The 27,171-nt window shown below is 40.7% G+C and overlaps 1 protein-coding gene across 14 annotated transcripts in view; it reads left to right on the forward strand.

The window, feature by feature from the left end:
* GPATCH2L (G-patch domain containing 2 like) overlaps positions 1 to 27,171 on the forward strand; it is a 46,309-nt gene that overhangs the window by 16,938 nt on the left and 2,200 nt on the right. For 6 of the 14 annotated variants that reach the window (XM_054827005.1, XM_054826997.1, XM_054827000.1 and 3 more), the window contains 3 exons: positions 1,312 to 1,397; positions 10,387 to 10,478; positions 16,014 to 27,044. In XM_054827005.1, the coding sequence (XP_054682980.1) occupies positions 1,312 to 1,397; positions 10,387 to 10,478; positions 16,014 to 16,186 (351 nt within the window). In that variant the 3' untranslated portion in view covers positions 16,187 to 27,044. Of the gene's footprint in view, positions 1 to 1,311; positions 1,398 to 10,386; positions 10,514 to 16,013; positions 27,045 to 27,171 lie in introns of those variants that run through there. The other 8 variants (XM_054827008.1, XM_054827007.1, XM_054827009.1 and 5 more) reach the window with 5 other exon arrangements.

Below are 27,171 nucleotides of genomic sequence, written 5' to 3' on the forward strand. Positions count from 1 at the left end.
TTTTCCATTAAAGAGAACATTTCATATACCATTTTTATATTGCTAAAGGTAAGAATGATAACTACATAAGCTTTAAAATGACCAAAATAAATTACTTTTGTTTTTCTTAAATAAATTTGAATCAGTTACAGAGGGTTACCGGTGATTTTCCCCTACTGTGCAGCTGCAGTGTTACTTCACTGACAGTAAACTAACAGCCCAACTGCAGGAGGAGCTCCCTGATAGCAGCAGCTTTGTGGTGCATAGTGCGTCTTCTTTCTCAGACAGGTTGAAGGCAAAGGTCTAGTACTGAGCTCTAGAGTTGCAGATAGCTTTTATGACAAGTCCTGGTACAGCTGTGGGCTATTCATTTGTCCTTATTTAAAAATGCATCAGTACTCCTAGTAATACAAGAAAAGTGTTCTGGAGATTGGTGTAGCACTTTGCAAAGCAGATGGAAATTAATTTCCTGCTGGTGGTGTGAATTACAAATAAAGAGGAGATGCTGAATGGAAGTGTAATGCAGGTACTCCAGAGAAACTACCAGTCTAAACCTTCTATTTGCATATTCAGCAAAGCTTGTTCCATACATTGATTATTCCATTTCTGTCCTGACTTTAAAAAAAATAATCTTAAGAGTTGTGTCTTCTACAGAAAGTGGTCTTGCACAGGTTTGATGCCTTCAGAATTTGTCTAGTATATGTCTAACAAAGGATCTAAGATTAGCCTGACCATGCAGTGTTTCAGAAATTTGTTTTAAGCAGTTTGCAAAGAAAGCTTATGAGGTGGGTCGGGAGTGGGAGGAGCAGCTCGCTTGCTGTGGAATGAACTGGGAGCTCATTGTGAACTGAACCTGGTGGGGCTGAGTCTTCTAGATGTCTGTTTCAGTGATACATATGACCATAGGGAATATTGGAACTGCTCTGTGGGAAGTTCTGTGCTTGCACCATTCGTAACAGTGACTTTTCTCTCTACAATGTGAAGGTAGACAAGAGGCTTCTCGAAAGGGAGACAGACTTTTTGCTCATGGCATGCAGCAGTAGAGCTCTTTGAGTATGCTCTTAAGTCAACTGGCATTTGTAATAATGTGAGTTGAAAGAGGAGTGTGCTTATAAGGCTGTCTGTTGTGAGAGGATGGTTATGAGATTTGCTGTTGCACCTCGTTCTAGCCTTTTGTCTGCAGTGAGAGTCAGTTCTCAGCTAGACTCGCCGCTTAATGTGTCAGAAAGATCTTATACTGAATGAACAACTGTAGGGAATAGATCTGAGCAGCTGTATCTGGAGACTATTTCTTTTAACGCTTTGCTTAAATAAAATCTCTTGACTTTCCAGTTCAATCCATTATCTCCTCTGTACTCTCTGGATGTGCTTGCTGATGCTTCCCACCGAAGATGCTCACCAGCACACTGCACTGCCAGGTAACTCCCTTGCTCTGCTCTGTTGGGGTTGTCTCGCTTCTCTCCCACAGTTATCTTCAGTAGTACTATGTGGTCTGAACAATACTTATGGACCTGCAGCAGTTTTCCCTAGGAGGCCTGTGTTCAAACTTAGCATAAAACATACTGATGCAGATTATTTGAAAGTCTCAATACACTAAGTGCTTAGAGTACGTGAAACAATATATGACAGGCAGAACATAGTGTGCTTTTAGAAATAAATGTGATCTGTTCTGGATTGTGTAGCGAGTTGCTGCAAGTCTGTTGTATAGGTACAAATAGGCATAGTATTGTTGCCCACTGTTAAAATCTGATCAAGATGAGAGGGAAAGTGCTGACAAACTCATGTGGGTGACATGCTGAGGCATTTTGGTATCTTGAGTGTCTAAAATAGACCCTCTGAACAGATTCAGAACTCACCTGAGGTGACCTCTAATGGCTTGATATCGCTCTCTGTTGCTATAGCTAAAATTTAGATCTGGTTTGGCCAAATGTTGAGGTATATTTGAGTCTGCATAGTTGGGGTTAATACGCTATTCAGGCACCTTCTGCTGACTAATCCTAAATTAAATTCAAGCGTGGCCTTGGAGGTGACTCCTGTTCTTGTGCTGCAGGTGACTAAAGGTAAGGTGCCCTTGAGCTCTTTCCCCATGCAAGGAGACAAAGCCTTGCATGGGACAGAATTTTGTTTATATGCTTGTACAGAGGACCAAATCTGAAAGAAACGTTTGGACTTTCAGCTTCATGGCTTGCTTTCCCTTGTTAATTAGCAAATAGAGCATGAAAAATGTACTGAGGTTGTATGTGTCTGAATGAAAGCTTGGCACCCAACCAGCAAAACCTCTCCTCCCACTGGCTTCTGCAGGGAGTTTTGTGGTGTCGCACCATGACCTCATGCTGCTGTAGCCAGCATGTTAAAGCTGGAAAGGGTGAGGGAGAAGAAATCAGCTCTTAGACATTCAACTGGATGAGAATAAGAAGAATTCAGAAGATTGTGCATCAGCAAATTGGTTCCTTTCTGTGATTTTTGCCCCAGTCTGGGGATGTTTTGTGCCCATGAAGCAAGAAGATTGATTGGTCTCTTCATTTACAGCTAGGATAACCTTTCTTGTGTCTCAAGTGTTTTACTTAATGCTTTACAGAAGTTTGTTTTCCAGAAAGGAGAGTTAGACAAATCCTGCTCACAAATTCAAACACGGCAGTCTTTACCTTATGATGATCAGTGAAGGCCCTTTCCAAAGCTACTGGGTTATGGCAAGGGATTTCTAAACCTGGAGGAATCATTTTTGCTTGGTTTTGCTGAAGATGTAGTCTAGTTAACGAATTAATATATGCTTGGTTCCTTCCTCTAATGAACAGGTGACTGGTGTCCTGAAAAACATAATCCCCGATAAATTGTTACTGAATGTTAGCAGAGAAGTTGTCCTATTCCAGAGACAGCTGTGTTTTTAAGTGCCTGTGGTTTGAGAAAGTAGTTCCTATTGTAGTGTGAAATGTGCTTAAGAATCTTTCTCCTATAAAGAAATATGGAAAGAAAAAATGAACATGTTATGTAGCCCCATGTACGTGGCAAGGATTGAACTCTTCAGTGCAAGGTGCTTGCTTTATGTAAAGATGCTGCCAAGGGCACAGAAGGAAATTGTTCCTTCACAGAAACATTTCTTGACAATAGTTGTTCTTCAGGTGCTTCAAGAGCTAAGCCTATTAGTAGTCCATTTTCTTACAGGAAGTTCAGGTGATCTCTGTAAGTGCTGTTCAGCCATTGCTCCAGTTAACATCTTCCCCTCTTGCCATAGTTGGAGTCAATTCCAGCAGTTGTGCTGTAGTAAGATTCTAACAGCTTCCATGTCATCCTGGAGAAACTCTACTCAGAAATTTGTCAGAAGGGGGTGTGTGTGTGTGGGAAGCTAATCCCCTGAGAATGATATGAAATGTATTCGAGAAGAAACTGCCTTGATGTTGTGGACATCCAGTTTCTTCAACTTGATGCCCACTGTGCCATGCGAAATTACCTCTCTCTTAGTTTCTGCTATCAGGAATGTGTCCAATGGAATATAGTTACCAGGTGGAAATGTTTCCCATGGAAATGTTTTCTTTGTCAGAGTGGTGGATTTTGGTGCCATTCATCTGGAGGACTGGTAACTCAGTGTTTCATTTAAGCAGATTTGAAGGCCAGAATACTGAGCACAGGTAGGGGTGTTCAAGAAAGGCTTTTCAGTGTCAAGGAGGAGGTGCTATGTGGAGGGTTCATTGGGAAGCCTTATCTGAAAGGCTGTATAAATTGTACACTACCAAGATTACCTTTCTTGCTTTATGTCTGTGATGAGAAGAGATTTCATTCAAAGTGTATGCACAGCACTGGGAATTTCACACCCATCATTAGAAGCAGTTTTGTGTGTGTGGTGACTGTTATCATTAGTGGTATAATTTTATTTTGTGAAGCGAGGAGAGTTTCCTGCTTTCTTGCAGTCCTCCCAAGGGACGGCTGGTGTATTAATTTGCTGTATTGCCTCCTGGCTGTTCCCAGGCTGTTTTTCCTCTTCATCATGGAATTTTTAATGGCCCTGCTGCCTCTCGGGAGGCATGCAGGGAAGAGTACCTCAGGGATCTCTTCCTTTTTTCACATGCCTATAATTACTCTCCTTAAGTGCACAAAGCGTTTGCTAATCATGTCTTGTCTGTTAAGGTTTCGGCTTGACTATGCAGGCTGTTAAAAGCAAGCGAGTAGAGACTTGCATGGACAGCCCGAGTGGTCCTTCCCCTCTTTCCCTCTGCCCGTTTGCCTTTCTGGGAGAAAGGAGTGGTCTGAACAGAATTTTCTTCTTGCACTCCTTCTACTTGAGAGGACTTTGTACAATCTTAAGCAGAATATCTTATTAGATTTTGATTATTCAATGGCTCTGTCAGTGGGAAGATGTTATAGGTTGTTGGTTGGTGGAATGTTATTCCCTTAAGGCAGAGTAATACTTTCGGAAGAGCCTAGAGCCAATATTCCCTTCAATTTGAGTTTGAATAGCAGGTAGAATAAGAGCTGAAGGTAGAAAATAAATTGTCCCTACTACCATTTATTGTTTGCCTAGCCTTGAAAATAGGGTTATGGATATGAAACTCAATTAAATGTTCCAACTCTTGGTCATAGGAAAAGTGGACCTCAGATGGCAAGTAGACGTTGAAGGTGGATGTTTGAAGAATTATGTTAGAGATGCTTCTGAAGACTACAGATGAATTGAAGAAAATTGCTTTATATGTACTCTCAGTTAATATTAACTGTAAACCTAGAGTTTAATTGGGCTTAAAAGCAAGTCTGTCATCTTGCCTGGAATAAATTTATCCTGATAAAGTTCTAAAGGGGTGAGTGATCATCTCTTAGTAAACTGCCAGGTGCTCCATACCCTGGATTTGGTGGTGCTGTTAGAGTGAAAAGGCTCGAACGTCTCTAATTCTAGTTCCAGCTCTGGAAATATGGTCATCAAAGTAAATCTTGTTCTTTCTCTTCTGTATCTGTGCAGAGATCCTGACATTTCTGCCTCTTACCCAAACATGTGGAAGTATAGGGATTGCCTGCATTGTCAAGCCTTTCCTGAGGCAGCTGAAGGAGTGAATGGATGTTCACAATTTCATGCTGTCCCACTAGACCAGGACAGTATCCAGTTCATTCCACGCAACCTGTCCCCACATCTTCATCTTCCTGGAATTGTTTTTATGTAAAGATGTCTGCTGTCAACTGCTTTAGGCATCTTTCTCCCCAGGTTGTTTGGTTTTTTTTTTTTAAACTATTTTTCCATTTAGTTGGAGCACTTTCATGTCTTCCTTTGCTAAAGCCTGGCTAATACTGCAGTTGGGGATATAATTGAATTCTTCTGACAGGCATGCAATGAACAGCAGCTATCAACCTAGCGACACATGCAGTTGTCTGAGGCCTGATGCTCCCATTTTGGTGAATCCTAATTCTCTGGCATGAAAAATAAATTCCCCTTGGCTTCAGAATTTTGTTTACTTGCTATCACTTTCTTCGCCTAAAAAGCATGTTGCCATTATCAAATCTGTGTACTCAGCAGGTCTGGCAAATATTAGGACTCTTTCTGGCACAGATATCATGTGATTCAGTATGAAAATACAGAATGCAATATATGGGATCACGTTGTCTCTGCCGAGACTAGTTACCTGGAAAACTAGAAGAAAATGTGTTCGCTTGTATTTGCCACACACAGACTTTTAGGAATGGAATTGCTATGTCATTAGAATGCTTGCTTGGGTGACAGACTGCTGCTTCATGAAGACCTGTGACATTTGGATGATGACGTGTTAGTGATTTTTGGAATCTGAAAATGTGCTCTAGCAGCTCTCTAGGGCTCTCTGCAGGGCAGAGGAGAGTGCTATGCACAGGAAATATCTACAGTGTGATGAGATAGCAAAAACCACTTGCATGTATGGGAGCTGTGCATGCAGATTGGATGAGCACTTATATTGATTTACACCTGTTATGTGCAGATCAGACTTTGGTGCCCAACTAGCTCTATAGTCAAAGAGGAGGAAGAACTCTGCTTTTACTATTAACTTTGTGAAGCCATCAACAGCCTCAGTTAACACCTCAGGGCTTAGCGAGAGAGCTTTTTATTGGGCCTGTGTTTGCTGGGAATATAGCATCACAACAGCAACAGCTGGTTTGTGTGGAGTTTTAGTAGCAGTATCCTTGTTAGAAGGCTGTCTCTGTTGAACATTTACTTTAACATGAGGATAATAGCATCCCTTGTTTGTATGACAGTAGATTAATGACTGCCTCTCACTACATAATCCAAGTGTTTTGCTTCCACCAAGGATAGGGTTAGAATAAAGGTTGTCAGCAGACAAGCTGGATGATGTGAGATTACAGCGAGAGGCATACACCCCCAAGTGTGAGATGTGCTTCCTGCGTCCAAGAAGGACACAGATTGTCACAGCTCTGTAGGGTCCTCTCAGAGACCTCCATTGTGAGATTGAGGTGGTTTTTACCCCAAATTTTGAGAGTGGACATGACTTTCCAATCTAGAGTTTTCTTCGCAGATAGTGAACGTTTCAGGGGCCCAGTGCTGTTCAGTAAGGTTCTTTGTGGACTGATGTCTGCTTGAGCTCTGCATTGTCTCCCACAGATTGTACTGCCAATCCTAATTTTCTGTTGAAACCCTCTGGTAGATGTAAAATAGTGGCAAGCTCCTGTGACCCTATAGTTCAGCATGTGGTCACTTCAAACTGCAGGAGCGAGATAGGAGTCCGGTGTATGCAATTACAGTTCATTTAAAAAAAAAAAAAAAAAGTCATAGAATAAATATGTGGAAAATAAAAGAAAGCAAGCATTACTTCTGACGTATTAGAGACATCAACAAATGTCAGCTTTCTGCGTAGCAAAGCCCACTTTTTCTGCGATGTGACCTGCGTGCAGAATTAGGTACCTTAAGTACTATGTTAAGAACAAGAGACAAATCCATATTTCCTGCATAATTCCTTTAGCTTGTGATTGAGAAAAAAAAAATCATCACCGTCAGAAAGACACTATAGACTTTTCTCATATAAAACCATTTTTTCTATATGTATGTAATTTTTCATTCACTAACTCCTGGCAGTGAGAGGCTGCAGTGTGAGTTGGATATATTGCAGCCATCAGCGTAGCTGCCCTTTGGATCCTGCTTTGTCTCTCCAGGTGTGTTCTACTTTTTCTCTTCCCAGGTTAGAATTTCAGTCCTCTCTAGACTGTAAACTAGGTTTTCACATTAGTTTCTGGTCACCTAGAAGATCCAACTGTGACTGAGCACTGCATTTTGGTGTTTTGTTGTTGTTTTTTTCTTATAACCAACCAGCCATAGTCCAAAAGTAACTAGTCAATTATTTTCTCATTACTGTTTGTGCAACATTAAAGAAAGTATAGAAGCCTAGCAGAGGAGATTGAAAGCCAGTCAAGACAGAGTAAGTACCATTCTAGTTTCTCAGTTTAGGCCCAGATCTTCCATCCCACAGAGCTCTGTGCCTCAGACTTCTTCACAGAGGGGCTTGTGACAATGCACGAATGTGCGTTTTCTGTCAGCCTTTCCTCTCAGCCCTGTTCTGTTCTACTTCAGAGTCATTTTTAAAGCATTCAGAAGAGTTGTTAAAATTCAACTTTGGCAGAAAAACTAATTCATGGTTGCAGCCTGTCAGTGAGACTTTCACAATTTATAGTTCGGCCTGTCCACTGCAGTGTTGTGTGCTGTGCATACCCATGACCCGACTTTCCCGGTGGTGGTGTTTCTAGGAGTCTGTTAAAACTGGGATTCACCAATTCTATTCTCTTACCGATAGTAGCACCCGTATGCGAGCTTACAGCTTATTAGAAATTTAGATTGAAAAGTGTGGTATCTACCAAAAAATGCATATTTCATAAATTACACTTTAGACACCCTTTCTATCCTTGTCTTAATGACTATCATCCTTGTGTGCATTCTTCTGCTCCTCTCTCCCCCAAGATACCTACCACCTGGAGATTCCCTGTATGCAGATTTATGGTGCCCGTAAAGTGCGCCAGCCACTTGAAACTGACACTTTTACCACCAGGTCAGTCAGAGCCAGTGAGTAATCAATAGGTTCCTGATTTACTAACTGAAGTGTGGGTGATCAATAAGGGATAAACCTGAATGAAATACATGTTACAGAGACAATTTATGACCTCTGAGCCTTTGTGTGTTAGAGGCAGGGCTGCTAGATGCAGCATCCTTGCTATTACTCTTCAGCTGGAGTATGATTTGCCTTTACTTTCATTACAAGAAGGGATTCTGAGATTCTTGTATTCTGTTTTCATTTTTCTTTTTTTTTTTTTTAATCCACCTGTGTAATCGTGAGGTAAACATAGATGTGGTTTGAGCATGGAACTGAGAGCCAGTAGCTCTTATTTGAAATCTAGCTGTAACATTTGTGAACTGGGAAAAATTGCATAAAGTCTCTTGGAAATGATAGTGCATAGTTCTTTTGTAGTCCATAGTGATTCTTCACCAAGGATCAGCTGGCTAATGTTGGTGTAAGTTCATAAAATTAAAAAGGGAACCTTATTATGTGATAAAATGAGTTGGATTATTATACATAATTATATAGTCATCTAGTTAGTAATCTAATACTGTGTCACTGATGCAAAATAAAAAACTGAAGTTCCACTTGACTGAGACTCTCTTTTCCTTGGGCTATACGTGCCTAGATGTTTCAGAATACATAGTAGGACTGTGCTAAAATACTATAGAGCCACTGTCGTAATCATGTACAAAAGCAGGTTTTAGCATATGTGAAGTCACTTAGAGGTTAGTTGCTTATGTGTACAAAGATTTCAATATGCAGTCTGTAGGTGTGCTGGTTTTTTTGAAAGCCTTTAGTTCATGTTTTCAGGAGACTTCTGTGTCTGGTTACATTCATATGCGTTCCAAGATTTGAAAAATTGGCTGTCAGTGAAACTTAGCACAATTTAAAAATTTTTGAAACTATTCCTTAATGTCAGATTTAGATGACAGATCTTGTAGACTTCTTGTAGAACTTTTGAATATTAGTTGAGAAGACAGAATGGGAGATATTTCTTTCTTATTTTGTAGTTGCGCATTTGTTACAGGTAAGTAGGTAGACCCAGCAGCATTCAAACAATTTATCGTCTTGGCTGGTATAGGAAATTTTTTGTGCTCCCTACACTGTTCTGTATAGCTACAACAGCACACTTTGGTTTTGCATAAATTCAGCATCTAAAGTTGTATATATTATAATTATGTGACTTTTTTTTAAAATAGATTTTGGCATGGAAATACGAAGCTATGAACTTTACCTTTTGTTATCTGTAAAAGATTTCAGTACTTGATAAATGTGAGTGTTTAAACTTTCAGGATTTTTTTTTTTTTTAATCAAAAGAACAAACTTTAAAGATATAGAAGCTTTTCATCACTTAATCATCAAAATTTATATGGTTCCAATCTTTACACCATGTAAGCACCTCGCAATCTTTAATGGATTTTATTTGCACTGTAGTTCTGCATTTTGCACATAAGGTCTGATGCAGAGAGTGACCAAGGAACTTGCCAAAGAAACTCTGTTATCTCAGACAAAGCAGGGATTTGAACCCAACATCATTGCTAAATTATGCATTTGTATTCATTATGGATTGTATTTGAGAAAGTTCTCTGGTCTGCTGCCAAGACTGTCTTTTCTGAATTAAACTTCTCTTCTTCGTATGGCTAGAACTTGGAGTGCTTAGTTCAAGTTAGTCCCAATAATGCAGGTTTCTTCTTAATTGGCAAACGGTTAAACTGAAGTGGTCATCAGTGGGCTTCAGACTTAACAGTTGCTATGACCAGGACAGATTATGCCTTTCAGCCAGTTTACAGGTGCAGCAAGGCCGTATTACAATAAACCAGATTCTGCTGTTTTCACAGCACTTTGATAAGGAAATCATAATTTTGAAAACAGCTGAGATAATTTTGCATTCCTAACTTTATGAACTTACTACTGTAGTGGAAACAATATGCATGGATGTTTGGAATATAGGTACATTCTAAGATGACTCTACAGTACTAAATAGGTTGCAAAATAATTTCTGAATATGGGAGCAAACATGCAATTTCTTTAAAGAGCAATCTTGCAGACATTTGTTACGCTTTGTAGAAGTAATGGTAGGACACGTATCATGTCACTGCTTGATCACATCTTTACTTATGCAAAGAGTTATTTTAAAGTTAATACAAAACCAGATCCATTAAAGGCTAAGAAATAATTATTCTTCTGAGCAGTTTATGTGCGTGAGCTCTTGAAAGAAATGGGAGCATGATGATATATTAAAGAAGAATGTGATCAAAACTTCCCTGAGAAGCTTTTGATTTGTGCTGCCTACTAGTTAAGAAGCTGATGGGAAGGTGGGAGTTGGAGGGTGATTGGTCAGAGTCTTACAGGAAGGTGATACTGGAACAGAGTTTAATTTGTTTTAATTTCTTTATAGGCAACCAAATGTACACCTGGGGCCACCATGTTCAAGGGACATCAAGAGGAAACGAAAGCCAGCTGCAGCCTCCATGTCCAGCCCAACATCAGGTAACCTGGATTTATCTGTGTGCCAGCATATCTAAAGTCACGTCCTTCTTAAGCAAAGTGCCAGTCACAATAGTCAAAAATAGCATTACTTTGATTTGAAACTAATGAAATGTGTGTGAGAGAGAATATCATGTGGTTTTGTGTAGCATCAAAAGCTACCTACTAAACAGATGATGCAGCTATGGTAAATTAATAAAATTTACAGTGCTTCACTGTATGGTGGGTAATAATCTGTTTCTTCATAAGGTGGTATTTCCACCGTTCCTTAATTATGCAGTACATGGTAATAAGGAGGTGATCAGTATACACAGTGTGTTCCTTCAGTGCTGGGCTGACAGTAGCTGGTGGCTCTGGTGCCCTTTTTCAGGGTGTTCCTAGACACTTTTGCAGGAGAAGAAATCTGGCAATTTTTGTGTCATCACTCAGTGAGACCACCTATTCCCTGGCAGTTGTCTTACTCTTGTGGATGAAAATAGTAACTTCTTTCTTTTTCTTGCTCTGGGGATGTAGCGATTAAAATGCTGGTTTATTTTCATATGGCGTATTTCCAGAAAGTGATTGATTATTCATCAGAATTTGAAAAAGGTTTAATCTGCAGAACACAGAGGTGTTTAGGAGACGTTGTTCTGGCCTCTCACCCTACTCCTTGAAATGTTTTGCCTACTATCAAGTGACCCATGTTCTCCCAACTAGCTTATTAAAAAACTATTGTTGTAATCCAGTAACAAGGCAGTGGGTAAGTTGATGTGGAAAAATGGTGATGTGAAAACAGTGAGGAAGGCCAAAGGAACTGATGATGAATAGGAGGAATGGAGTTTGGATATCTTCCTTGGGCTGGTAGATAGACAGTGGAATAATGAACTAGGGAAGAAAGCTGTGCTAGCTCTCCAGGCCACAGATCTGAATGACAGACTGACTGAAAGGTTCTGTATTAAAAAATAAGAGGAAAAAAAACCCCATTAAATTAATAATCTGTTGGTTGGCAAAAGTGTTATCTGCTATTGACTTTTTACTTAGGATCTTCTTTCCTGGCTTTTGAGTATTTCATGCTAGGATATTCAAACTTTGGTAGTGAAAGAGTAAAATCATAGAATCACAGCCACAGAATTTTAGTTCTGGGATACTAGGTTTTCTTGGTATGAATGCTAGTGTCTCACTGTCCTCTGTTACCTGTCCATTTATTTATTGATCAGAGCAGTATTCTGTACTGCATTGCCAGTCACCTTGTATGGGGAGAGCTTCTATTTCTATCTCTACATGTTTCAAAATATTATGTAAATTGTACTTACCTGACTAGGCAAATTGTATAGTGAACACTTTTTGAAGAGTTGAATCTGCATCTGGAGTGGAACTCAGCACTGGAAAATAGCACAGAGGTTTGAAAGGTGGGGTTTTTTTGATTTTTATTATTTTTTTTTTTTAGGGATAAGGGAGAGAAAATTAGAGTATTATTACAAAATAAGGAAGAAAAGTGTAGTTACTGGAATACAGACAGGATGCTTGTGCTGATCATCAAGAGAAAAGTGCTGCAAGGTGTTTAAGGGTCAGAAATGGTAAAGATTTCTTCCTTCAACCCTGATTAGAAATATCCCTGGAAAAGTTAACAGCTATGGGCAGGGTTTGCTACTTGTGGAAAGAAGCTTTTATGATTGGCTAACTGAGGCTGTGTCCTAGCTGACTTTCTACAGCAGTCTCCCAAATGCAGCTGGAGCACAACCTGGGCATGTAACTTGGAAACTTCTGAAATCTGATATTATTTCTGTCAAAGGTGATTTGACTGTGGAGTTACTAGTGCTAAAGAAATACATAGGATTACTCTGCAATAATGTAGAATTAACTGAAGACTCTTAGACATTGAGATAGGTATAGATTTTTCTCCCTTGCCATGCATCTACTTGCCTGTATGTAAATGTCTTATACTGAGGTTCCCTTGTACCTGAGGAATCATTAGCAGCCTCATTTTCTCACTACAGAGGCTTTTAATGTTTGTGGTATTTTACTACTTCTGCAGAAGATGAAACATAGGTGAATCAGAACACAGGCTCATGCCTGTCACTGCAGGCACACAGTGTGCTGGATTTCTTCACCTTTAAATAGCTCCTTGGCTGAGTCCAACTGCTCTCGTCTCACTTGTTGACCAGGTCCTGCTTCAGTGATCTCCTTTTTTGCAACCTGAGTGCCCCATGGAGGTGAAGGACACAGCCTAAGCTGGCTCCATCAGTCAGCAGAACAAATGGGCTTGCTCTGCCGAACATCGGGCCATCTCGGATTCCACCTCTTTTATAGAGATGAGTGATGAAGAGGGGCTCGTTCCGCTTTGCCGCTGTATTAATACACATCAGGGGCCAGCTCCCGGCACTAAATCACGCTACTGCATACATCTGTTATCGGACTCCTCACCAGTGTGATGAACAAGACTGCAGATAGAGGCTTCCTCATGTCATTCTTTATAGGATTTTCCTAAAAGAATAAATAGCTCAAATCTCTGCCAACACTCTCCCCTGTCATTGTGATGAATTTAGCTTCTTTCTTAAACATGCAGCTACAAATCTTCCCCTGTCGCCTCACCCCCCCCACCATCCACAGAAAGTTTGGAGTTGAATTTGGCTGAAATCAGAAGATGCTAATAAAAGGCATATTAGATGTGGATGCTATCTCCCTTCTAGCTGCAGGAATGAGAGAAGGCAGCTAGAGATATGTTTATTTGGGAGCCAAGCAAACTTAAGCTTATTCCATGTCTTCTCACGTACTTTTATGAATGTGAGTATTTATGGGTTCTGGTAAAGCGTCTTTTGTCAGAGACCTTTGTGTGAATGTCAGAAACATGCATTACTGTAGCAGAAGTGCCTGGGTCTCTATTGTATTGTTACAGCTTTAAACTTTGGTTATTAGTCCTGCCCTTTAGGTTAACTGGCCTAAATACCATACCTGAGAGAGCTATTAAAGAATAGCATTTTGGAAAAAGTCATAGCTGTTGAGAGCAACAAAAAATGGATAGAAAATTCAGAATTCATTTGCACTTCAGGAAGTGACTGTTACTAAAATTAAGTTGGACAAACTTAGGCAAATGTTGAGAGAGACTGAAAAGAAAGTTAATGCTTTCTGTACTAGACAACTGAGCAGTGTGTGAGCCCTAAAGCATGAAGCTTTCACCAGGTAAGAATAAAACTCTGGCTGGTGTAGTTTGGCAGTAGAATAAGGAAGTCTGGAGGAAGTAAGACTGGCTGTACTGGATTAGAACAGAAATTCATCTGACCAACAGCCAGTGCCTAGGCAAGAAGAAAGTCTGTACTGATAAAAGTCTTTCAAACTTTCAGTGATCTAAGACTTAGAGGCTTCAAAAGGCATAGATAGTGTCCTTGTGTTTAGTTACTTTCCGTTGCAGTGCAATAAGTTTGGAATAATGTCCCCAGTGGCACAATGGAGCTTGTCTGAGAAATACTGTTTAAAATGTTATTCTCATGGTCGTTATTCTTTGGTTTGAAAGGGATCTGATGAAGACTGTCATGTCTGTTTGTCAGAATAGGCCACAAGCATAGATGGTTGTGAAATAAATGGTTAACAATTGTCCAGCTTTACATTGATGTTTTTAGTGTTTATGTGGTCCAGCCCCCTATATATGTGGCTTACCAGTACCTGAAGGGGGCCTACAGGAAAGATGGTGAGGGACTGTTTATTAGGGAGTGTAGTGACAGGACAAGGGGTAATGGGTTTAAGCTGAAGGAGGGTCGATTTAGATTAGATGTTAGAAAGAATTTCTTTCTTGTTAGAGTGGTGAGGTACTGGAACAGGTTGCCCAGAGAGGTTGTGGAGGCCCCATCCCTGGAAGTGTTCAAAGCCAGGTTGGATGGGGCTTTGGGCAATGTGGTCTAGTGGAGGGCATCCCTGCCCGCGGCAGGGGGGTTGGAACTAGATGATCTTTGAGGTCCCTTCCAACCCAAACCATTCTGTGATTCTATGATATGTAGTGGTGCACATGGTAACTGGCATCCTATTCAGGTGTTACAGTGAGTCTGGCGTATAAACCTGCATACATAGATTTTTGTCTGCCTTGGCATGTATTCACACATAGCTTGTGAAAAATAATAATTTCTGAATGGTGCCAGTTAGCAGTACCTGAAACTGCTTATCAGAGAACACTTTGATAAGAAGTAGCAATTTGGTGAATTTTCCCTCTCCTATTTCTTGCTAATGCATTCACTCTTTGTCATGGTGTGATGGTACCCAGTAGCAAGAAACCTGTTTCAGTCCTTTGCTTTTTTTCTTTTTATGAGCAAAGATGGAGAACCTGAGCAGGGAGGCTGCTAGTGAGGGGCCCATAGGGTAGTATTGATGGTGATTATTAGTTTAAGGACTTTGAATTACATTTTTTTGCATGTTTCATATGATGGAGGAAGTTGATAGGCTAGAGGCAAAATATGCAATGTGCTGTTATCAGCTGTGTTGTTGTGGTTGTATGGGAATGACTCACTGTTTTGGATGTACAGAAGCAGGATTGTTGGGGTTCCAGATCTACTAAGTGTGGAACTTCAAGCATTGAACCAGCTTTTTATTTAAACTTCAAAGCAATCAATCCTCTAGTTTAGGCTTGTTATGGCCTCTTTACCCTTGCTCCACTACAGAGCCACAGATGCAACTTGCAATAAAAACACACAAACAACTATTATCTGTTGTGAGAATACAATGAAGAGAGATGTGTTTTGTACTGAAGTTACTTATTAAAAAAAAAATTCAGGTGCCCCAAAGACTCCTGTGGCAATTACTCTTCTTTCATCCTGCCCTGTTCTGCTTGTGAGGATTGAATGATTCAGCATACTGAGAATGGGAGTAAACTCATATCTCTAGGTTTCTGACAATCCTTCTGGAAATTTGGGTGACTGTTGGGTTGAGCTATGGGTCTGCAAATCTCTCTTGCTAACAATAGCCTGTCTCATTTTGAAGCAGTAGTTGTATTGAGAAAATGAGAATGGATTCTAACCTAGCTTAGCAAGTAGCTTCTTGTTATAATATGCTGATTTACCATATTGGACATATGTGGAGGTTCATGGTACTGACTTTACTGGGTAAAGAGGAGAGGTATATTTTCTCTTTAACTGAGCTTTGCAACCTGAAATCTGCCAAGCCTTCGGAGACTTTGAAATTCTCAGATACAGGGTTAATTGAGTCTTTGTGGAGAGATCAAGTTATCTTCACTTGAGTGATTATGAATTAATTCAGTGTAAGTATGGGACAGCTAAAGCTCTCGATTTTCAACAGGAACGTTGACTAAAGGAACTAGTTAGTGGACTGTGAACTTGGAGTTCTGAATGTGAGAATCATTAGGACAAAGGTGTTAATGCTATTGAGAACCTGTATGTCAAAGGAATTTGGCAGAGGAACTTGTAGGAACTCAGTAAATAAGACCTTCATGTAAGAAATTATATATATATGTATATGAGGCACTTGCCATGAAGTCACTTGTTCTAACTTTTTGTTTTGTTGCCCTTTCCTGTTCTTTTCCTCTGTTTCCCCCTTTCCTGAAATTTTATATTCCAGCAACTTTATCTGTCCACATGGATGCAGCAGAGTCAGAGCTACCAGCAGCACCATCCCTGAGATCCCAGAACTGTGAGTGGACAGGGAAAACACCAGCAGCTGAGAAAGCCACTACTGCTGCCTCCAGTAACTTTTTTAAAATGCCACCAGAGAAGAGCCCTGGATACAGCTAAGAGGAAGCATTGCAACTGTAAAAGCTTGCTGGATTTTGGACTCTGGTGTGTGTCTTCACTAAATGTCTTGTTTGGCAGTAGTGATGTCTTCAGTATTGGTGCGTGATGCGTGCCATCATCCAGACTGATCTGCGTGCCCCACATACCTAAATCATGTTTGTGAATCTATGTTTAAAAAAAGGTAATCAGTGTTGGGACCGCAGTGGCTTTTAAAAATGTTCTTGCTATTGCTGTATTTATTATGTGTTCATCTCCTTCTCTGATGCCAGCTCATATGTGCTGGGTCATGTACAGATTCTCTTGGGTTTTCAGATCTGTATTCACCCCCTGGACACGTTGCTTTCTTGTGCATTTGGTGTTTTTTGGGTGAAAGTCCTACTACCACTTGGGGAGGCAAAAGTCTCCCCTTGCTTTCTTCCGGGCCAGGAGGATTTCTTGGCTGGGGAATGAGGAGGGAACACAAACAAGTTGAAACATGGAACCTGAATTCTGTATTAGCAGAATGTTTGCAGGCCACGTGCTAATGGACTTGAATCATGTTGCTTCTAGCAAAGCAAATACAGTGCTTGTCCGTTCAGAAATTGCCATTGGCTCATGGGCAGCATGGTCCGTTAGACCTTTTCCTTCTCCTTGTTCTGAATGTCTTTAGTCTTGCTTGTGTATTGCATGTTCTTTCCTAAATTTCCTACTGGTTAAGGATTTGGGAGAACTACTTGGACATAAATATGCAAGCTGGTGTCCTGGAAAGGAGCTTGGGCCCTTGAATATCCTTGGAGTATGGTAGAGGATACACAAAACTTCCATTTCTTGATGTATAAATTAAAAATTGACTGTTAACTTCATCGGCAAGTGTCCTTTAGAAATGCTAACATGCCATTGAACAAAAAAGCCATTTAAAGTATCTCCTGAGTTCAGAGCATAGTGGGTAGTGATCAGACCACTTCTGTCTCATGTTTTCCCTTCCTTCAAAAAGTATTGTCTGCTATATCTACTGGAGGTGTCTCCACCTACTGATGATTGTACTTTACTCTGCAGCATGCACAAAAGAGATTCTCTTTTTTTGATAGCACTTCCATTTGGTCCCGTGTTACCTTCTGTGTTGCAGAATTTATGGAGAGTGATTTCTTCCTGCTCTTTTCTTGAATTCTTCATCACACTCCACTTCCTTTCTTGAATTACTCTGTCTGGAGCTTATTTTGGGCTGTGTTTTTAGAATATATACCTGCATAGCATGTGTCAAGGAACAGGTAGCCTCATTGCTTCTGAAGTCCTTTAAAATAAGATACATTTGTATGCATAGAACTCTTTTTGCTTTCCTCACTGGGTGGAGCTTTTGGACAGGACCGTTATCCTGGTAAAATTCATTATGAATATGGAGGTCCAGTTAGCACTCTTAAATAGATAACAAAATTTGCATGTTTTTAGTGTTTTTTTGCAGTGTTCTACACTCCCTTATAAATCAAATGTCTGAGGCACAGATGTGATTGTGAGGTATAAAGTGGTGACTTACATTTAACTCTGTATTAAAATGTTAAATGGTCATAACATACACAAACCAAAAATTGAATGACTCACTAAATCATGATTGACAAATACAGTTATATTACAGACACATTGTCTGTGTCTGATCCCCTAATACCTACTTATTCTTGGAGATAGATCCAAATTGGATTTATATTTCGCAGCCCAAGCAAACTGTCAGATCCGTCCACGTAAATCCCTCTCAAAACCTTTTTTGGGGTTTTTGGTTTTTTTGGTGGTAGTACATTTTAGAACTAATTAGAACAGGGAAAGCCTTTTTACCTTGCTGAAGGAGTACAGAGGTCAGTTTGGATTACAGGACAAGCTGTAAGTGTTTTGTGGAGAGAGGAGTGTTCCTGTTTTAAAGCAGTCATTAGATTGTCTTATTTTGTACTTCTTTTGAGCAGTGGTGCTTAAGAGGTAGCACAGGCTGTCTCAGCACTGGAGGGCCTGTAATCTAGAACTTAGAGAAAGTAAACCTGAAGAGTAATAGCTTGACTATTTACTACTTATGAACACAGTGAAGGGGAAAGGTGGTCACATTTTCCTGACCACCTGCGGATAAATTTTAGGATTGGAAGCCTTTTAACCTCACTTGCAGGCTGTTTCAGTGACAGGGAGTGGTCCCCTAAAAGAGCATTTGTGCAAATGAGTGTTTTTTTTTCTCATGAAGGATCCTCCACAACCTCTCTTGGTTTGAGTCTAAAATTTTAAATTTTGGATGTTGTGTTCTTTTTTAAAACCAATTCTGATGTATGTTGCTACATTCTGAGTATTGTTCAGAGTAGTTCTGTTTCTTCTGTGGTGTCAGGACAGTTTTAAAACTTTTATAAGAGGGATTTGAGGTGTTAGGGAATCAATGGCCTGCCTTCATCTTACTCATTGTGGAGGGGAGGGTGGGGCTGCCAGACTTCACATGATTTTTCTCTGTGGGGCAGGGAAAGATAATTTATCAGATTTTCCTATTGAGGTCAGTAGCACTGTTCATCTGGTTAAGCCTTTACTTAGGTTGTAAGCTCTTAGGAGGTCTTCCTTTCCTTTAAAGGTCGAATGTACCTGTGGCAGTACTGAAAAGTAACTGTGGCAGGCCTTATCTTGGTAAGCCATATTTCCTGCCTTGGCAACTTTCTGGAAGTGACAGGAGACTCAAGTTCTTGCAGCTGCCCTGTCTTTCCTATTTCTAGGTTAGAACCCATTTGCAGGTCGGTCAGGCTGTCAACCAAATTTGATTCTCCTGAGTGGTGGACAAACTAAATGAATTAGCTGTCTTGTTACTCCAGGGTATTTATCAAAATTCATCTCTAGATTTCAGTAGCTTGATACAGATTTGAATATTTGCAGCATTCTTAGATGAATGAACTAGGTGCATTGTTTTGTCTCTCTTCCTCTAAGGAAGATTCCTTAGAACTCACCCAGTACTCTCAGTGAAGGACACTGCTTCAGACGTGGTTTGCTTGAGTAGAAAGGAACAATAACGTGCCTTGATTTGGTAGCTGTACTTCTACTAAGGTGGTCCAATATGTGATTATTGCTTCAAAAATACACAGCTAAGCTGATATCCTATGTCTTGTCCACCAGGACTCATCAGTCTTTTTCCAGGTTTGCCTTCTCTCCAGTTGTCTTTGCACCTTGTCCTTATGGGAGACTTCAACTTCCCAGGCATCAACTGACAAATTGGGGTGAAGAAAAAGTGGAGGCATTCGATGTTGGTGGGTTGTTGGGGTTTTTTTGCCTCAGTCTGTAATAATACTGATAGGCCTTGGGCTGCCTGCTCCTCTGAGTTGGAGGACCACGACTGTGGGAACAGTGACTTCCGATTTGTGGACACTGAAATTGTAAGGGACCAGCTGTATCAGCTGAACGTTTGTAAGTCTGTGAGGCCAGATGGGATTCATCTCAGAGGTGCTAGTGGATGTTACAGCAGAACCCCTCTCAATCATCTACCAAAGGTCTTGAGAGCCTGGAAAGGTCCCTGCTGACTGGAAGCTAACCAGTGTTATGCCAATTTACAGGAAAGGCACAAGGGAAGACCCAGGAAACTACAGACCTGTTAGTCTAACCTCAGTACCTGGAAAAGTTATGGAGAAGATCGTACTGGGTGCTATTGAAAGGCATTTAAAGGACAATGCATTCATCAGGCACAGTCAGCATGGATTCACAAAGGGAAAGTCTTGTCTAACTAATTTGATCCCCTTCTACGATAAGTTCACCCACCTAGTGGATGAAGGGAAGGCAGTGGATGTAGTTTTTCTGGATTTTAGTAAGGCTTTTGATACTGTCCCTCACAGCATCCTTCTGGGCAAGTTGTCCAACTGTGAGATGAGCAATTACATGGTGTGCTGGGTGAAGAACTGGCCGAAGGGTAGGACTCAAAGGGTTCCAGTGAATGGGGCTACATCTGGCTGGTGACCAGTCACCAGCAGTGTTCCTCAGGGCTCAATTCTAGGGACAGTTCTGTTCAATGTATTTTTTAATGATCTGGATGCAGGAGTTGAGTGCACCCTTAGCAAGTTTGCTGACGAAACTAAACTGCGAGGTGCTGTTGACCCTCTCAAGGGACAAGTGGCTATTGCAGAGGGATCTAGATAGATTGAAGCATTGGGCAATCATCAATAGCATGAAACATAACAAGAACAAATGCTGGATTCTGCATCTGGGATAGAGTAATGCCAGACACAAGTATAAATTGGGAGAGGAGTGGCTGGAGACTAGTCTTGCAGAAAGGGATCTGGGGGTGCTGCTTGATGGCAGGCTCAGTGTGAGTCAGCAATGTGCCCTGGCAGCCAAGAGGGCAAACTGCGTCCTGGGGTGCGTCAAACAGCATAACCAGCCAATCAAAAGAGGTGATTATCCCACTGTATTTAGCGTTGGTGCAGCTTCACCACGAGTATTGTGTGCAGTTCTGGGCCCCACCATTTAAAAAGAATGTGAAGGTCCTTGAATGTGCCCAGAGGCAGGCGACAAAGCTGATTAAAGAGCTGGAAGGCATGTCATGTGAAGAGTAGCTAAGGACTATGGGTTTGTCTAGTTTGGAGAAAAGGAGGCTGAGGGGCAACCTCATTGCTCTCTACAGCTTCTTGAGGAGGGGATGTGGAGAGGGGGGTACTGAGCTCTTCTCCCTGGGATCCAGTGACAGGACATGTAGGAATGGTTCAAAGCTGCATCAGTCAGGGGAGGTTGAGACTTGCCATCATACAGACGCTTCTATATAGAGAGGGTGGTCAAACACTGGAGCAGGCTTCCTAGAGAGGTGGTCAGTGCCCCAAGCTTGTCAGTATTTTAAGAGGCATTTGGACAATGCTCTTAATAATATACTTTAACTTTCGGTCAGCCCTGAAGTGGTCAGGCAGTTGGACTTAGATGATCGTTGTTGGTCCCTTCCAACTGAAAATACTCTATTTTGTTCTATTCATGAGGTTTCTGTCTCTTCATTCCTCCAATCTGTCAGGGTCCCTCTGGGTGGTACTCCCACCCTCCAGCTTATCAGTGGCTCCCCTCCCCAACATGCCATTATTTCTGATCTTGCTGAGAGTATGTTCTGTCTCCACCAGATTGCTAATGATCACTGAACAGGATTGATCCCAGTATTGTCTTGAGGCATGCTTTTCATAACTGGCCATCACGCAGATTTCAAACCATTGATTGTTATTCTTTGAGCCTGACAGTTCAGCCAGTTTCTCCCTGACCTAATGGAAGGCATCCAGTCCATAGCTCCTCCATATGGCTATAAGGATGCTATGAGAGACTGCATCAGGAGGCTTGCTGAAGTCAATGTAAACAGCATCCACAGAGCCCGTCATTTCATCATAGAAGGTAGTCAGGCTCATAGGCATGATTTTCCCTCATTTAATCTCGCTGCCTGTTCCCAGTCACCTTCTTGTCCTTTGGGTGCCTGGAAGTGGCTTCCAGAACTTGCTCTGTAAATCTACAAGAGACTGATGTGGGGCTGCTAGCCTGTCATTCCCCAGATCCTCCTTCCTGCCTTTTTAGAAAGGTGGCAGGATACGTACCCCTTCCTGTCCCTGGCGACTTCATGCAATTGCCACAATTTTTCGTAGATGGCAGAGACCAGTCTTATAAAGACACATTTTTGCAAACAGGGCTTTATTTATGTACAGAGAGAGGATGACATTCAGTGAAAGAGAAATTGAGAACTAGGAGGAGTACATTTAGTAGCTGTTCTTTGCACATTTCCAGTATTTCTGGTGAGCTCTAGTAAGGCTTAATGTTCAGTTTGGTAGGAACTGGAGAAGTGCAAATTAAAAGTATGTAGTTTCTAGCTTTCTGGATTTATGATTTTAAGGTAAGGTACAGTAAAGAGTGAAGAAGACAAGAAAACAGTAGCTGGAGAGAAACCTGTTAGAGCTGGAACTAGTGTTACTGAATGATAGATTAGCTTCATGATTGCAGTGTGCAGAGGTGTGTCTTGCCAGCGTTCCTGAATAATGACACTGGGATGGTTAGTGCTGTCCTTCCAACTGTAGAAGCTCATGCTGTTACTTTGTGGCTGTTGCAGAGACCTGCTCAGTCTGCAGAGGATGAGAAGGGAAATTGGAGGAAGGGCAACAAGAAGGGTGATTGAGTGCCTCTTTTATTGTAACCCCTTCTGCACTGAAGAAAGAAGTTGCTACACAAAACCAATGTGTGTGCCTGGATATCAAAAAGGAATTACATAAAGTGGATAAGAACTTTGCTTTGTTGTCTTGAGGAACAGTTTCGTAACCAGAGAAGATTTCAGTGAAGCAAAAGTGAATGATGCTACCAGTCATTTGTTCAGAAAATGTATTTTAATAGTCTGTTAGGAGACTATCAAAGGAGGGCAAACTTCTGTTCTCATTGTGATACTGCATTACTGTGTCTTTGTCCCCTGCATACTATTCCAGTTTGTGTTTTGTGCTTGAGACATCCTGCTTTCGTACCATCAAATATGGGAAAAATACTTTACAGCAATGCTTCTTAAGGTGTAAGCATAAGGAGCCACTTGCTATACAAGAAAGCAAGACAAGATTTTCTTAGGCCATTAACTTTTATGCAATACAAGGACTGAACTCAGCAAAGAGAACATAATGTCTTAATTGTACCAAAGCATCTCATTCTTAAAAAAGTAAACTGTGCCATAGGCAAGTGCAGGGAGGCTAAACTGTCAGCAGTGCCTGGAGATTGTGTGTGGCTGGACCTCAATCAGGTGACGTACAGACTTACGTTGTGGAGACAGAGGGAACCTTCAGCATCATTCTCAACTTTAATGTGGGTAAAATGCCTTCCCAACTGCAAACCTGGCTCTTAGTGTGAGTCCAGTGAGTTGACAAAGATGTGTTAACTGGCATACCAGGAAAAGAGGATTTTTGTACCAACTCAGAGAAGTGGTAAAATTGGAAAATGGACTGGCACGGCCTGTTATATCAGAGAAAAATGCAGAATACATATACCTGCAGATAATAATCAGAAAAAGCATTGCTGAGCCCTGCATGTATGACCCAGAGTATTCATTGTCTTAAAGCAGAGCTGCCAGTATTATGAGGATGATCAGGGTTTTGCAAAGCTGCTCTCTTTTCCTTGTAACCTCTGAAGGAGATGGGATGAACAGCATAAGAAAGGCTGCACTGGGTCAGACCAAAGGTCATTTTGGCTTGGTATTCTGTCTCTTACAGTGGCTGGGTCTGGATGCCTAGGGGTTACTGTAAGGACGAGGTAGTTAATGCAGTGATACTTACTTTTTATGTTCTCTTAGCCCAGTGTCCTGCCTCAAAAAGATTTACAGACTCTTTCTTCAAGGCTGGAGAAAACTTTACTGAACCTTTTGGCTATAGTATTTATCCTGCAACTGGATTTAATTGTATTTTTAGAAGAACATGTAATTGGACTTTAAAAACGTCAAGTAAGAATTAGCTCATCTTTCTTGGTAATCAGTTGTCTTATTAATTACCCTCTTTATAAGGAAATTATGTCTTCTCTTGGAATAGTTTCTTGTTATGCTTTTTTTTCCCAGCAAGGTTGTGAAGTCCTATTCCTCCTTTACAATTAGGCTTCTTTGTCATATATAACTACCCATACCCAGTCAACAAGTCCTATGTAATCCACTAACCCATATAAGTCATTTTTCATAAGCTTCACACTGCAAAACTTGTCATTTAACCTTTAATTATGCTCCTGCATGAAAATGCCCAGTATTCCACATCCATCTGCATTCAGTTCTAGTGTCTACACTTAGAGTATTCTTTACAGAAGTAGGAACACTTGCTTCCCTATTGCTATTCAGGCTTCATATACTCATATATCCAAACATCGTGCTAGCCCTTGCTGCCTAAACACCGCTGTTAACGCTACCATAAAAGTGATATTCAGGCAGTCGACTCTGAATCTAAAGTTCTTATCATTGCTTTTCAATGCACAAGGCCCTAGAAAGGAAGAACACCCCCCCCCTTTTTTTTTAAATTATTATTCCAGAATGCATTGCATTTCCTTTAGCAGCATTACAGTGCAATTTTGGACTGACAGTTTTTATAATTTGGAATACTTAAGAGCTCAGTCTATTTAGTTCTATCAGAAGAGGATCAGAGATGTCTTGCCTGTGTGGTAGAAAGTCCTTTATGGAAATACTAGGTAATAAAGTGTCTCTAGTCTTGAACAGATGGGCATAAAAATGAACTTGGAGGTAAAGCCAAATGAATTCAAGTTAGAAATAGGGTGTGAGCTTTTAACAGTGAGGACAGATTAACCATTGGAATAAAGTACTATGGGAAGCAGTAGCTTCTGTGTATCTTCAGGCTTCAATTTGAAGACAGCAGCTTTATGGAAGGAATGTTGTAACCAAATATAAGCCATTGAAATAAATACAGAGGCATCTAAAAGACGTTGAATGGTCAGTTTTATAGTGAAGTTCAGTCTACGTGAAATGGTAGTTGCTTCTGGTTTAGATCCTCAGAGAAGACCGAAGACTTTTTTTCCTACAGTATAGAGATCTGTTGAAAAATGGGAAGTGTTCTGTCAAACATAGGGAGAAGTCATAGTGATGGAAGTTTTATGGTGTTAACAAAAGATTGTCATGAAATTTGCATGGGAAGGTGAGATGAGAAAAAATTCATGTGCCAACTGAAATGAGGCATCATTTCTGCATGCTAGTTCATTTGTGATTAATATAATGACACGTGAGTGTGCAGTCTTCAGAACCTACACGATCGCTCAGTTGAAGAGCATCCTTGGTGAGGATTGCCCCTTTCTTGCTGTACTGGCAGCTAGAGTTCTGCTGTCTTGGGGTGATGTTCCCTGTGTACATGCTCAGTTTCAGCAGCTCTGTCTCAGTTCATTTGCTCAGCTGCGTGAAATGCTTGCATGTTGCACTGAAATCAGAAACAAATGAGGGACAGCATTGGTGGGCTTATTACCTTCATAGGATACTTGCTAAAAAAAAAGTATGCAATATCTTTCTCAATCATTATAGCAGTTGCTTCTGCTTTTCTCCCTCATGGCATAGAGGGAAATTGCCTCCTTGTAAGAGTGCCCTTTTGGTCGTCTGTAGCCTTCACTATTGCACTGAAAAAGCAGATGGTAGGTTTCTCCATTTGGAAGAGCTCTTCTGCGCTCACCTGAGAGGAGACGGTGTGACTGGAGGAAGCAGTTTTCTGGTAATGTGTTCTCTAACATTAGGAAGCAGTGACTTGTTCAGTTTTTTCAGCTTTAAAATACATTGTGCTATACCTTTGTTTCAGAATGAATGTCAAATTCTATTGATGGAATAGTGCCACATTCGAATTGTTGCTTCAGATCTCAAGTCCTGGACAGAGTGTTAATGTCCCATGCTAGCATTTGTTTTTGATTGCCCAGATTGGCGTATGTGAGACCTCATTGCTGGAAGCTCTTCTACAAGTGCCATGAGCTGAGACTGGCCTGGCCTGACCAGAGCCCCTGGGCACTGCTGAAGCCATTGAATTTTTCTCTCAAGTTTAGCAACATCAGACAGCCAAAGCTACCATCAGTTGCGTTCTAGCTTCCTCCTGTCTCAGAGGGAGATAGTTCATGAACAGGTGTATTCCAAATCTTTAAAGAACTGCATTGTGCATGTCCCAAATGTTTTATGTGCTTGTAAGATTTAACTGTTTGATACGGATCAGATTCTGGGTTCCTAGAACTCTATTTTGAGGGTAACATGTAAATAAGGAAGATTCTTGCTTGTATTCCTCTGTCTTAAATATGATGTGTATTCTCTGAATGAGGCTCTTGCAGAATCTTTGTTCTGATTATAGAAACTGGAAATAAATCAATATTATGAAAGAAGTGTTTCATCTGAAATAAAGTGAACTGAGTTGAGAGTGGGATAAGAGACGCTTCGCTGACATCTAACTAGATTTACAGTGTTGGAATGTCCATAATCAGCATGCTTCCTTGACTGTTTCCTTACGTATAAACTGTAACCTGAAGGTCTACAGGGAGTTACTATGCTTTTCTTCCGTTGAAGTGCAAACTTGAATGAAGGATTTGAGGTAATTTATCATGTCCGTGCTTTGTTTTTTGCAATGATTTTGTTTGTTTCCTGGTCTGTCATGATGTCATCTCTAGACAAGTGAGATGCTCCCTGTTTGGAATTTAAAACAATTCCAGAGTTTAAGTAGCCTTTCACTTCCAAGGCACTGTTTCAGATCTGCCTGGTCCCAAAAGGGATTTCATTTAAATGAGCAGGTCAGTCTCAATTGATAGTTTAATGGATATCTATTCATTTTGCCAACGCTAACATCCTTTTAAGATAGATTGGCATAATTCTTTTTTATCATGATAGCAGTGGCTTCAAAGATCAAATGAGCAGTGGACTTTGAATTTTCTTTTGCATATATTTGTCTCCCAGTATTGATAGCTATGCACACTTGTGGAAGGAACAAAACAGGATTCTTCCTACATTAACTGTTCCAAGGAATAAATTGTAAAAAACTAGATCCCAAGTTGATTGAATAATTTTAAACAAAAAGATCAAGATCTTTTGGAAATTGTTTCAAGTTCTCAACGCTATATTGGCAGTGTGTGTGCGTGCGCATGTGTCCAATTTTTAAAAGTGATGATTTTCCTCTCTCATCTGCAAGCTGCACCTGTGAGAACTGGGAAATGTTCCTGGTGAAATGTGCTGATTTTTGTTGGGAGCAAGGAGAAAAGAGCTCTTAACAATAGATTCTCTTATAGGAAGTGCCCAGATTTGGCAAACGTGATCAACAATGGGTAACAGTCAAAAATGTCAGATACCTAAAAATCATTATGAGCTGGTTCAGTCTTCCATCTACTTGCATTTTTTTTCCCCGAGGAATGAAGCATTTAATAACCAGAGGCATTTCTATGAGGGAAAAAAAAAAGCTGGATGGTTCTTGTTCACACATCCTTAATTTTACACCCAAGGGCTGAGAATTTTCTCAGTTCAGTTTGAATAGCTGGTCGTAAATTCAGTAACAGGGCTGACTGTGGTGGCTTTTATCTATTTTGAT

The sequence above is a fragment of the Grus americana genome, chromosome 5 (genome assembly GCF_028858705.1).
Source record: "Grus americana isolate bGruAme1 chromosome 5, bGruAme1.mat, whole genome shotgun sequence".
Lineage (NCBI taxonomy): Eukaryota > Metazoa > Chordata > Aves > Gruiformes > Gruidae > Grus > Grus americana.